This window comes from Centropristis striata, chromosome 18, assembly GCF_030273125.1.
Source record: "Centropristis striata isolate RG_2023a ecotype Rhode Island chromosome 18, C.striata_1.0, whole genome shotgun sequence".
Lineage (NCBI taxonomy): Eukaryota > Metazoa > Chordata > Actinopteri > Perciformes > Serranidae > Centropristis > Centropristis striata.
Genome location: NC_081534.1, coordinates 16,430,505 through 16,443,600, shown reverse-complemented (window position 1 = coordinate 16,443,600; position 13,096 = coordinate 16,430,505). Strand labels below are relative to the sequence as shown.

Here is a 13,096-nt window from a genome sequence, read left to right as displayed (position 1 = left end):
AAATAAGTTTATTATGGACCTGTATCCCTCGCCACAAGCATCCTGTAAAGTTTCAGACTACCGGCAAACCCAGTTAGCAGAACTGTCTGAGCCCAGCCTGACAGCACTAGTTCTGCAGGTGTATTTTTAGCCCGACAACAAGAGGTCTGCGTATGTGTGTGTGTTTTTATAGCACCTCACTGACGAGGGCCTGCAAGGTGTCATCTCACCGCTGAAGGGGTGCCGGCTGGTACAGAATTTTAATTGGCAAGAAGACACACTGGCACATGCCACGTAATGTTCTGCCAACGTGATCTGCTGCCATGGGTGTGGAGGGGGGACGAGGAGGTTGGAGTCTCAATTGGAGGAGTTGATTTGAGTGATATTGGCCTACTATTTGCGTAAATCTTTCATAAGAATGTCTTCCAACTTCATACGCTTTCAGAAAATTTTTGACATGTTCAGTTTGTTTGTGCATTTCGTTCTGCACATGTGCACCAGGGAGCTCTTACTGTGCAGAGGCGCCAGCTCTCCACTCCTGTCAAACTCAACAGTCAGTTCCCACCAACAGCAGCAAAGCATTAAGACTTCTAGGGGAAAGCTCAAAATGTACTAGTTTGTATGACACGTCTGCTGACTGAAAGCTAAAGTATTTATAGCTGCAGCCAAAGCAGAGTTCAGTCAGTATTTTATCAATAAGTCCAGAAATCGCAGTTTTTTTTCTAACTTTCCAAGGACATCTTATACATTTAAAGCCCCGTTTGCAGGAAGGAAGACATCAGCATTTTATTATCTCAAAATGTGTGATAAAAAGTGTCTGGCAATTTGTGCTGTTTTTAAAAGGAATGAAGATAAAATTCGAGCCTTATGTGCTAATGAGAGAATTAAAGAACAAATAGCATTTAAACATTCATAGCAGCCTCATTAGAATAGCAAAAATGATGAGCCAGAAGTCTTATTTTTCCTGTTGAGCCTTCGCAGTCGCAAAGGGAAACTCTTTTAACCAGCTGAAGGAAGCACAAGTCTCCTTGACAAGTTTTGAGTTTGACAACGTACATTCAATGTTTTCTTTGGAAAATGATCTGCGGTAGCTGTCCTACGCTGCATATCTGCATTACTGATTTAAACCAGCTGCTGGGAAGCTTTGCCAGTTTGATCTCTGCTCCCTCTGCCATTGGATGCTGTGGCTCTGCCAGTTTCCCTGATTAGATGTCTGTGTTTTTATGTTTGCAGCTGTTCATAGTGTAGGAACAAACCAAGTCCGCAGTTGTAGTGTGCGAGTTCCCAAAATCAACGGGAAAAGGACAAAATGTTCGGGCTTACTCGACATGGAGAACACAACCATCAAGCTTTGAGCTGGCTGTGATGTGAGGTTTAGGCAGAGAGCACATTGTGAGGAATTTATTTTCTTGAGTCACTTGGGTCTTTCGCAGCAATTCAATTGATGATGTCAAAGGACACATCTCCTGCTCCTGTTGCTTTTACTTTGTGATGACACTCACAAGGTTTGAAAAATACCTCATAAAAGGTATTAAAACATGTAACGTATTTCATTTTGCCTTCTTCAGACAGTAATATCAGTTATAAAAGGTTCTGGTATCTAATCGCGTATAAACTAAAAAGTGGGATTGTTGTGACAGAAGATTATACACACAGGAGGCTGTTAAATCCTTTGTTGTGGAGTATTAGTCAGCACCACCAGACCCTAAGCAAACATAATTTTGCAGATCTAAGGCCGACTGTCGCCTCAGATCGCCTGTGTCTGGGCCAAAAAGTTGCACCTGAACACACAGCAAACAACCAATTATAATGCATGTTAAGCTGGAATTAGCCCTCCATACCAGCAGGTGGCAGAAGTATGTCGTCATGCACAAATGAAAACCAGAAGACCTAGGAATGCAGATATATAAATGTGCTGTGGTGATACATGAGACAAAGCAGCGTTTGTCTATCATTTTCACACCACTCTCCCTCACCACTTTAACGGTTTTGTATACTTCTTATCAAGAATAAGACTGATATAAAGTTGTTTGTTTGATTTCTCTTACCGATAGGCTTCTCTGCCGATTCAACAAAAAACACAGACAAGGGCAGACTAGTGTGTCAGGCCCTTAGGGGGCATGTGCTGATTTTAGCGTGAAATTAAATAAACTTAGGTGAATTCATTTATTTTCTGCTGATTATCCAGGTCGAGGCCACATTCATTTGATAAAGTCTTTCATTCAACTCCTTGAATGCTGCAGTAACCCTCCTCTTAGTATGTGAGTTTGAACCAGGCTCTTAATCTGTGCCTCACGTTGAATTCTGTCTCACAGTGATCCAGAGAGAAAATCACTTTGACTAACTCTTCAGACCATGAATTTTACATCACTTAATGATGAGATCTCTCTTGTTTCAGAAGGCAGAGGCCATTACATTTCAATTCCAACCAGCTCCCTTGCTGGTTTACTGCTAGTTTCTGTCTCTGTTGCTCCTTTCTTCTTATCAGTTTCCAGTTTCACAGAACCAGAGACTTATGGCAAACTGGGTTTAAAAGAAATGCATCACTGCTGGATATTGGCTGTTTTTTTGGATCTGTTCACAGTACTGAACTGTGATACTCAATAACAAAATGGTCTCTATAAGTTATGCATTTCATATATATATATATATATATATATATATATATATATATATATATATATATAATACTAAAGGGTTTTTTTTTAAATACAAAGAAACCCAAAACAAATCCACAATCAGATTTTCAACCCAGGGCTGCACAGATGAAACGACAAGGAAGAAAATAAACTGTGTGTTGGTGTGGGTCCAGTGAAGTAAAAGTGACCACAGATTATGACTGATTCTATCTCCCTGAGTCAACAAAGTAAATATTGGACCAATTTTTCACATGCCACATATCTTTTGAACTTTCTGACAGAAATGGCATTTTCTAAAAAAAAATCAGGAGCAACAAACTCAAACTCACAAGACACAGAAGTGTTAAACAAACTGATTGCATTATTGAAAAAGTACATAGCTATTAAAGTAAGATTTAGATGTTCACAGAGCATCTTTATTATCATGACAATAAATGGTTCATATGAAAGAGGCATGGCCTGTCACACATGCTTATATCAATCATCAACTAATGTCAGCACACTGATTTTTGTAATGCTGAATTTTGCTGTTAGCTGTGTAAATTACTACATTTAGCAAAATATAAAATAAATTCATTATGCTTGACATGCACAACCAAAATGCATAGTTAGGAGACAGAAGTGTTTACCCTTTTAAACCACTAAAGCAGCCTGTAATGCGCCATCTTCTCAGGTATATATCTTTAGAGGTGTTGAGTATTGTTTGTTTTATCCAAGTATAGTATTGAAGAACATACTGGTATCATGACATACTTGGTTTGGCGATCAGTTTGCTCTCTTTTCATGTTTTCTATATAGAATTAATCGCCCCTTTTTCGAGATGTTGCTTGTCCGTCTGTGTGCGTATCAAATTGTAGCTGATGGTGAATAAAGAGTCTTTACTAAGCTCTCCAAGTAAAAGGCCCTTGACCTGCGTCATACTGAGGGGTCCTCGGCTATATTGTGTGGCTGTGTGAGTGAGTAAATGCTCCATTAGGATTCATTAGAGCCTCTTCTCGGACATATTGTCCCAAGTGCAATGAGCCGCACCAGAGGAGGCCCCCTGCTCTCCACTGGCACGTGCCGTCCCTCAACCCGCTTTGTGCTCGCACACAATAGATGAGCGATCCCAGATCTCCCTCTTCTTCTCTCTCTCTCTCTCTCATGTTGCGTTCATACTTCAGCTGCTATCACTGTTTTGACACATCACCCTGATCTTAGCCCATTCATCCCTCCCTTCACCCGCTCCTCTCTCTGCCTTCTCCACCTTCTTTGCCTCTGCCTCCCTTGGGATATTATAAAGTGACCAATGACATCCCACTGCAGCCGTTGCCATGGTGATAGGTGACAGCGGGAAGCACCACCCAAGATGTATGGATCGTAAAAGTAGGAGGACAGTGGTGAGGGGTGTACAGAGAGAAATAAGGCTGGCTAGCCTGTAGACTGGATGGGAAAATAAAAGAAGGAAAAGAAAGGGAAAGAGCAGGTATGTGAAACATTTATTTCTGCATTTCTGATAATTAAATACTTAAATGGGCTGCAGTTATGGCTGTCTGCTATTTAACTAGCAAGGCAATTCAGTCAGTGAAGGAGGAAAAACTAAGGCGACAGGGCAAGGGACGTATATGGAAACCACATTTATCTCACAAAGATCTTTCAGCTGCCTTGTTAATTAAATTAGGATCAAATTGAAAATGGAAGAGTGTAATTTTCTCAGTGTTGGATCTGTCAGTTCTCTCCTCCACATCCATTCTTTCATGGAGCAGCAATTGTGCTGAATAGTCAGAAATCTGTCCCGGAGTAATCACCAGGCAGGCATAAATGCCTCATGTGCTTTCAGCCCAACGGGGAACATCAGCATGGAGCTCACTGACTGTGACTGAACAATAGCTAGAACTGAGAAAAGTCTGTTTGTTGATCTGGTAAGAATAATGGTCAAACATTCAATCTAAAGGGCTTTCTACTCACCCAGCTGTATACTCCACTAGGGTCTTTAGAAGTGAGCACAATGGACATGGAGAGTTTTTGGAAGTGACATGTGGGCGAAACTTGGCTGTTTTTAAACCTCTGCTGTGGAAGAGAAAGTGAATAAATCAGCTGCCTGATATGCTCAGATTTGACTATACTTCAAACAGATAACAGACATTGTTTGAGAGAACTCTGCATGCAGTAATGGTAGTCTTTTCACTAAAAATATTTGAACTTGCTTGATTTAAGCTCCACTAAGGGGCTCCTGGCAGAACATTCCTCCTCAGATTCAGTTCGTGTGGTGTCATTTGTTGTGTGCCAACAGTTGCAAGTGCGAATCGAATATCCACTTTATATGCAAACTCTGTTTGAAACCCTCTTTATTGAGGATGATCGTTAAGGCCAGACGAAGGTCACTGGCTTGATGGCTACTTTTATTAGCTCTAATGTAGCATTTTCACTCAATGGTGAAGCACGCTCTCTCAAGTCAGCTCTTTTTTTTAAGTGTTTTGTGGATTGTACCTGGTACTTTTATATAAGAAAGCTGAGCTGATACAAGGAGGTTAAAGAAAAGAGTCAAACCTTTGTAGACTAGCGGGACATGGGACCTACTGCACAAACCCATTTGAATAACAAAGCTACCTTTAATGCAGACTCATGCAGTGTAAATGAGTCATGTAGACTGTTATGCATCACCATTATGTCAGCATCTCAGTAATGGCAGTAAGTAATTCCTGCAAGTCTGAAGTCTTGTTTTCATCAACAAATGTATCCGTGCATTTTTAAGTTTCACATGAGAAAACTTGATGGAAACACAAAAATTTGATAAAACTCTTGAAAATGCACATAAATGTTTTTATGCTCTCTTGAGATGTTTTTTTTCTTTTCCGAAAAATATTTAATGCACTGAACAGGAAATGGAAACGCTCATTCCGAATAAGTTCTGACATAGCTGACATATAACTCACATGACTGATAAGCTGTTTTCACTCAGCCGGTCAAGATGAGCTGACATGGAATTATAAGTTGCCCAACTGAATCCAATTCCTGAAGACGTCTCTCCATTTTCTCGTGGGTGGCCAAAATTGTCCGATTAGCAACCTCTTTTTTTGTTTGATGTTTTTTCTTTCTCGCTCAATCTCTACTCTTCTACTGTTTACTAACGGATTAGCCTACAGCATGTTGATTACAAAGCCATCTTCTGATAAATGTACATTTAAGCAGCTTTGTTTATTCACTCTAAACTAGTTGATGGAAACTCATTTTCTTGTAATTTTTAATGCGACATTTCAGGATTAAGCTTCAAAATTAGTTTCGACTTAAATGGAAACACAGCTTGAGAAAAGTTCAGACGCATTAAAAAACAATGAAATTAAACAAACAAAGAAACTTGGGACGTAACATAAATAAAACACAATGCATCAAAGTATATATTTACAAAAAATGTAATGTAAATGACATTAAATATATTGTCTTTACGTCATTCAATAACATATATTTTCAAAAGGATGAGCAAATGATTGCATTCTGACTACATCCCAACTTTTTTGGAATCAGGGTTTAATTTGCTGTCTTGTCGCACTACATCTGCCCATTAGAAATGATCTATTCTACTTTAAAGTAAAACATCTCACCTGAGCTCTGACTGAATGACTTCAATGATACACATCTCACTTCTTATGTTAATATTTTTCTTTTACTAGACATAATCAGTCATCATTATAGCAGAACAGAGACAGGAACTGAATGTGTTGAATTTTTGTCTATGCTCCAAGGTTAGTGAAACTCTTTTCATCTTTCATGGTGTGAAAAAAAAGAAGCCTCGACATTAACTAGTGGTAATGAACATCCTGTTTCTGTCTGGTGGCAGAACACTCTTTGTTTAGTGATTTCTCATTAATAATGGCTCTTTCACCCATGCAGGAAGCTGTTGTGTTATGATTCTACCTTGTTAAGTGCTGTCACATTGTTATTTTTTTTAAATTGGAATGTGTTTGAGTTAGGTGTCTCTTTTTCCCCTGCTGTCCTTTCCATTTTATCAGAACTCAGATGATGTGTTAGCGACTTCCCATGGGAAAATGACAGGATCGGTGCTGTCACATGTCATCATGTCAAAGTATGGTATGGAAACCACAGTGGACAGATGCGTGTGTAAGTGTGTGTGTGTGTGTGTGTGTACATACAGTAAAGAGTGCTTGTGTGTGTGAACAAATGTTCCCTGCTGTGGACAGCAGTCTTGAGTTAACTTACTGTATGTCCTATCAGCGAGGCAGCAAATGTATGCTGCAGTCATTAATCAAACACGCACAAATGCGTATGCAATGTGGTGAGACAGTCAGAGGAAGTCTTTGAAAAGCGAGGCGAATGTTTACTCACTAATAATGTGTCGACAAATATCAAAAAAATGTAATTAGACCTTTGATACTGTGAAGGGAAAAATATATCTTAAGTTATTTTCTTGACACATTATGCAAAGAAAAAAACCTTGCTTTAACACACGGGAACAGGAACCAAACTAGGTATAGGTAAACTAACATCACAGCAGAACTGTTGAGGAGACATTACTCTTCCTGTCTCCTTTTGTCTGTTTTATTGACAAACATGAATAAAGCTCGTAGACTGTATAAAACAAGTTGACATAGTATTCAAGTCTGATAAAGTGCAGCTAATATTGATGTCCCTCAGATCTGCATATTTCCTTATGGCCAGCAAGGGGCGACTCCACTGGCTGCAAAGAGAAGTTAGATTGCATAGAAGTCTATGAGAAAATTACCCTAATTTTCACTTGATTTATTACCTACAGTAAAGATTTTTCTAATGAGTTTATGTCTCAGTCAATTGTTTTAAGTCTACATCAATACTGTGTGTTTTTCATTTTGTATATTATGGTAACACTTCGAGTAATATAGATGATGAAGCTGGGTATGCTTTAGGGCAGGGCTAACTTGTGATTGACAGGTTGCTAACATGGTGACTTGTCAATCAGAAAAAATGAGTATCAATGGCACTTTAAATAGCAATGAACTTGTTTTTGGTCGACAAGCTCTCCAACCTAAACGACAGAATAGGTTGTTTATTAATACCACCCATAATGGCCCATATGAGCGTTTCGCAGTTTGCGGTACAGAGCGGAGCATTAAAAAAAACAAAAAAACAAGTACACGTCATTATACATACACGTATAGTTCACAGTTGTAAAAAAACTGACTGCAGTTTTGTTGAATATAGGCTAAAAACCACTGATCTAGGTTTAGAGCAAATAACTTCCTGGTAAGGTGATAATAAAAGACAACAGTAACAGAAAATACATGTACGTAAATGCCGGAAGTTAAGTAGTTATGAGGATGAAGTTATTACTGGAAGTGACCTAGTTATGTAAAAATGTGATGCACAAAACCTGAGGCATGGATGTCCAGTTCTGTTTAAATTACAACATTTACTTTGGGACAGCATAGGTGGACATGTATAGGGTCCTTTGACCAAATATGGTCACTTTTGGCTCAATAAAACCACAGTGGCGACATCCAAAATGGCCAACTTAAGGCTTCTAAACAGTAGTCCGCAAAGCAGTGAGTGACATTATGATGACTACATCCACTTTTTTATACAGTCGATGATTAAGCTACGACAGAGAATAAATTTGATTTTATGTTTCTGTGGATGAAGTTTGAAACACAAAGTCAAACCACTGAGCAGGGCATTTTTGGTCCATCTTAAATCTCTATTTAAAGCCAAAGGAAACTGTAAATCTCTTCTCTTGAATTTGTTCACCCTGAAGAGTTCAGGCTGGCAGAATCAATATCATCACTTAACGCCATTTCTATGTGCTTTTATGTTTTGGAGCTTTAGAGAAACAGAGTGAATGCTAATTCTCTTTACTGCGTTGCTTTGGACGTCATCATTTTATCCTGTCATATCCATGTTCTCTGTCATTTGTGAAGAATTTGGGGTTATTTTTATAAGTCATACAAGACTAAGGTATTAATCTTGCAAATGTGCAGCCAGTTTGTCTCCCACATCTGCCTAAAATGGTTGTTTCTCCGTCTGAGTCATCTCTCTTACACTGCCATCTGAAAGCCTAATTTTCCATCTTTTTTTTTTTTCTATTTCCCCCGCTCTAGATAAACCTGTTCTCCGTCATTCTCAGAAATAACTCTTACTGTAGGTAGGAGGAAGGTTGTTAAGAGGACAACACATTCCTTTATGGGGAGATGAGAGGAGAGAAAGAGATGAACACGGGGGGAGGGCTACTTAAAAAAACAGCATGAACTCGCCCGGCAGATACATTCGTCATCATCTGTGTGTTTGTGTTAAATAAGCTAGTGTGCATTCGTGGCAGGGAAAGAAAACAGAGTTATGATTGACTGATTTAATTCTTTGTTTGCGTCTCTTTATTTATCTGTCTCTATTTCTCTCTGTACACCTGCACCCCAGAGATACGCTGAATGTACAAAACACAGGAACACTTACTGTTCCTATAAAGTCAACTGATGAGCTGAATAAAGCTAAATAAATGCCTTATTGATTTCTGATATTAAATCCTCATTCATCCCAAAGGAGCAGTTGGTTTACAGAGGAGCAGAGTGTTTATACTCAGAGAGCTGGGGTGAAGATTGTGCAGAGGGAGAGGCAACAAGATCAACATTAGTATTATTATGTTTTATTGTTTTTATGTTTTGTACATTAAACTTAATGGACACTACCACCAGCCAGCTAACTAAGTTTCACATAAAGCCTAGAATCAAGCTGAAACAGCTAGCATTGCTCCGTCCCAAAGTAATAATTCCACCAAAATAATAATTTGTAAATCAGTCACTCACTGTTACCTTGAAGTTTTTCTCTCACGCCTCCATGGAGAATCTGAATGGTGCAAAAAATAAGAAAATCCTTGATGAGTTGAAATAAATGAAGGACAGGTTTAATAACAGTAAAACTATATAAAAACGTAAATTCACAAACTCTCACACAACTCGTGCAGTATATCCAGTCGTATGCTCATTACTCACCAGACACAAGACTTTTAGTAGGTGTGCCATTAGTTCGAACTTGCACGGACTTGAGTTAAAGTGTTAAAAATAGTGAGATAGCTGTTTTCTGCAAAAATCAAGGTAACACATGGTGACTAATTGGTACACAAATGGTCATTTTGAGTTTGAAAAATTCCTTTTGTCTAATTTAAACGGCTGAGTTATATAAAAAAAATCCACCCCCCTCACAGTTGGCATGCACAGTGAAATTAGCTGGAGACCAAAACCTTTTTTGTAGCAGGCTGTAAACATGTTTATTTGTGCTGTAAAGTTGGGTATTTTAACATGGAGGTATATGGGGATTGACTCGCTTTTGGAGCCAGCAAGTGGCCATTCAAGGAACTGCACTGTTTTTGGCACTTGTGTGTTGGCTTCATTTTTCATCACTAGAGGTTTCCGATTTACAGGAACGGTGATGTAAAACAGCAAATTGCGATTTTACGTGATTATGTGTTGTAATATTTTATATCTGGGATAGGAATATACAGTCATGGAAAAAAATGATTAGAACACCCTTTTTCTTCGACTTCTTGTTCATTTTAATGCCTGGTACAAGCAAAGGTACATTTGTTTGGACAAATATAATGATAACAACAAAAATAGCTCATAAGAGTTTAATTTAAGAGCTGATATCTCACCATTTTCCATGATTATGATTTTCTTGATAATAACCAAATCATTATCAAGAAAACCATAATGGGATTACTAATGGGATGAATGTACCTTTGGTCAGTTTTTTCATGACTGTATATCTTGTAAGTTATATATCTTGGAAGATACTGGCGTGCAGATATGAGTGACAGCAATTTTTTAAAAACTCTCGACAAGAAGCTTCCTTTAGATCCAGCTGTTTTTAGTTTGAGATTGTGGGTTGATAATCTTCTTCTCGCTTATGTGTTTATTAAGATGACTCTCCTGAGCATGCAGTAGTAGACACATTCAGTAGTGTTGGGCCTGTATGTTAAAGGTCAACACTGTAACAACTGAGTTTACACCCTCACCTTGCAGTGGTAGCTCAAGGTTTGTCCTCCATTAGTAAGACTTCTGCAGAATGTGGAAAATGTCAGCGCACACTGGGTCAAAAGGTCTTCCCAATCAAGAGAGCTTGTATATGTGTTTGTGTGTGTGTGGGTGATGCAGAGTCTGTGGGAGGAAATGAAACAATCTCCAAAAAGTAGAGGGGACATCTTGTTATTTTGAAAGGGGGCAGGGATTTGACGGTGTTTGGGTTTTGTGTCACAGTAAAGTCGCCCGCACATCTCATTCAAAGCACTTTAACAATGGCTTTCTGAGGTGCAGGTTCTCAGTCTTTCCTTTTATGGGCATTTTTGCCCCCATTTAAGACGCTTCCAAGATGAATCACCTCAACAAAGCCTTTCACTGGGCTCCCTCTCTCTCCCCTCTAACCATCCACAGCTGGGCCACTTCCTAGAATAGCCTTCCTTGCCCTACATTTTTATGGATACGGTCAATAATCATGTTTATCCCTCAGTGACGGCAACACTCCTAAGAATACAGCGGGATAATAAAAGTACCAGACGTCAATTAAGGTTTAATCAGTGATTTAATGAGGCCTTATCACTGTCAATCACAGTCAATCAGTCGGTCCAACTGAGCACCTGATCTCCACATTATTGTGCACACTTGCTCTAATTATAGCATTATTACAGCAGAGAGACAAGGTGTTGTTAGCATGATTAACTGGTGTTGTCACAGAGGGAGTCATGCAGCTGATGAGATTGCATTTTGCCCTCTGCCCTCCTGATTTCTTTGCTCTCATTTATCACCCTTCTTCTGTTGGGTTGTGTAATATGACTCACAGTAAAAAAAAACCCAGTAATTTTACCTCACAGAACACAGGGGTTACTGGTCTACTGCTGCTTCGATAATTTGCACTTTAACAGAAACTAACTACAGAAAAAATCATGTTTTTATCAATGGAGTCTGGCGGCTTTGACAAGAGCCAAGATCGGCTTCATTTCACAACCGGGATAAACTTTAATAGGGTTGTTTGACAGCAAGGTAAAGTGGTAAAAAAAATTCTAAATATAGTTACACTTAAGCTTGATTTATTTAGGTGGTTAAAATGTGTTTATCTGCTGCCCCCGTCCACAGCAGTACATTGTTTACCTTTGTGTGGTACTCCTGACTGCTTCTCCGAATTGGGGACATGCCAATCACTTACTACTGTAGGTAATACACTGACTGTGTATAAATACCTCATACACCCCCAATTCAAAACATCCAAAACACCCCTTTAAGAGTTTCTTGTGGCTTTACGGGGGTAGAAAGATATATTAAGTTCTACAAACCTGTTCTATTTCTGGATCATTGCAGCCTCGTTGTCTTCTGTGGTTTTGGGAAGCCATCCTTCCTTTTTTCCTCTTTTTTTTGGTATTCATGTGAATGGAGGAGGATTGGGCCTAAGCAGCCCAGCGCTGCAGCCTTAATGCCATTAGCATGGCTGAGTGGGCAGACAAAGTGCTGAGGTCTGTTAGCCTGGCTGTGCGTGATGAAAAGGACAAGATAGTGCTAAGTCAGTGAAACAGATGAGGCAACATGGCTGTTAGCAATGTCAAAACATGACTTCCCCTTGCTATTCTGTTGCATTTTCTATTTCTCCAGGATCCTGTTAAACCATACTTCTCACATTGTACTCCCTCTCCACATGGCCTTTTTTTCCCCATTAAACTTTGCGTTCTGTCTTTTCCTATGCTAATGCTCTGTTATAAATAATTCTTCTGTTGTCTGAGCAGAACAATCAGTGAAACAAGTGTTTTCTGTCTCTCCTGTCGTTTCTAAGCAGCAAAAACAAAGTCTGTGACTGTTAATTTTGGACTAATGAAGTTTCCTCTTCTTTTCCTACCCCCTCTCTGACCCCCCCCCCCCCCCCCCCCCCCTCCACCTGACTCCTATAGGTAGTGGTGTCGCAGCAGAAGGATGCCGCTGGTGAAGCGCACCATCGAGCCCAGGCACCTGTGCCACACGGTGCTGCCAAGGAACATCAAGAATGAGCTGGAGTGTGTGACTAACATCTCCTTGGCCAACGTCATACGCCAGCTCAGCAGCCTCAGTGAGTAGCAACGACACACACACACACACACACACACACACACACACACACACACACACATACACACATACACACACAAACACACAGATACACTTATTCTGTCATAGTTGTTTGAATAGACACACACATTACATACTGTACACGCGCACCGAGGCTCCCTGCAAGTCGATTAGCTGTTTGCATATCGGGTACTGAGTCAGCTCATGCCTACTTGTCAGTTTTCATTCTTTTCTGCCTCGGAAGTACATTGCATGCATCAGAACATTAGAATATTCATTAAACTACCTGACAAATTTGATAACTCCCATTCAAGATCACCTTTCACAGCTGCATATTTTTGCAGAGTAAGTCTGCGAGGAAACTGTAGGGCGGTTCTCGAATCAGCAGTCGAATCAGAGGGGGACTTCAAGGAATACTTGAACACCCCCGTG

The 13,096-nt window shown here is 39.7% G+C and overlaps 1 protein-coding gene across 2 annotated transcripts in view; it reads left to right on the top strand.

Annotated features, from left to right (window-relative positions):
* Positions 1 to 13,096, top strand: part of wasf1 (WASP family member 1) — a 79,796-nt gene that overhangs the window by 18,190 nt on the left and 48,510 nt on the right. For both annotated transcript variants that reach the window (XM_059355756.1, XM_059355757.1), the window contains exon 2: positions 12,511 to 12,665. In XM_059355756.1, coding sequence (XP_059211739.1) covers positions 12,533 to 12,665 — 133 coding nt within the window. In that variant the 5' untranslated portion in view covers positions 12,511 to 12,532. The remainder of the gene's footprint in view (positions 1 to 12,510; positions 12,666 to 13,096) is intronic.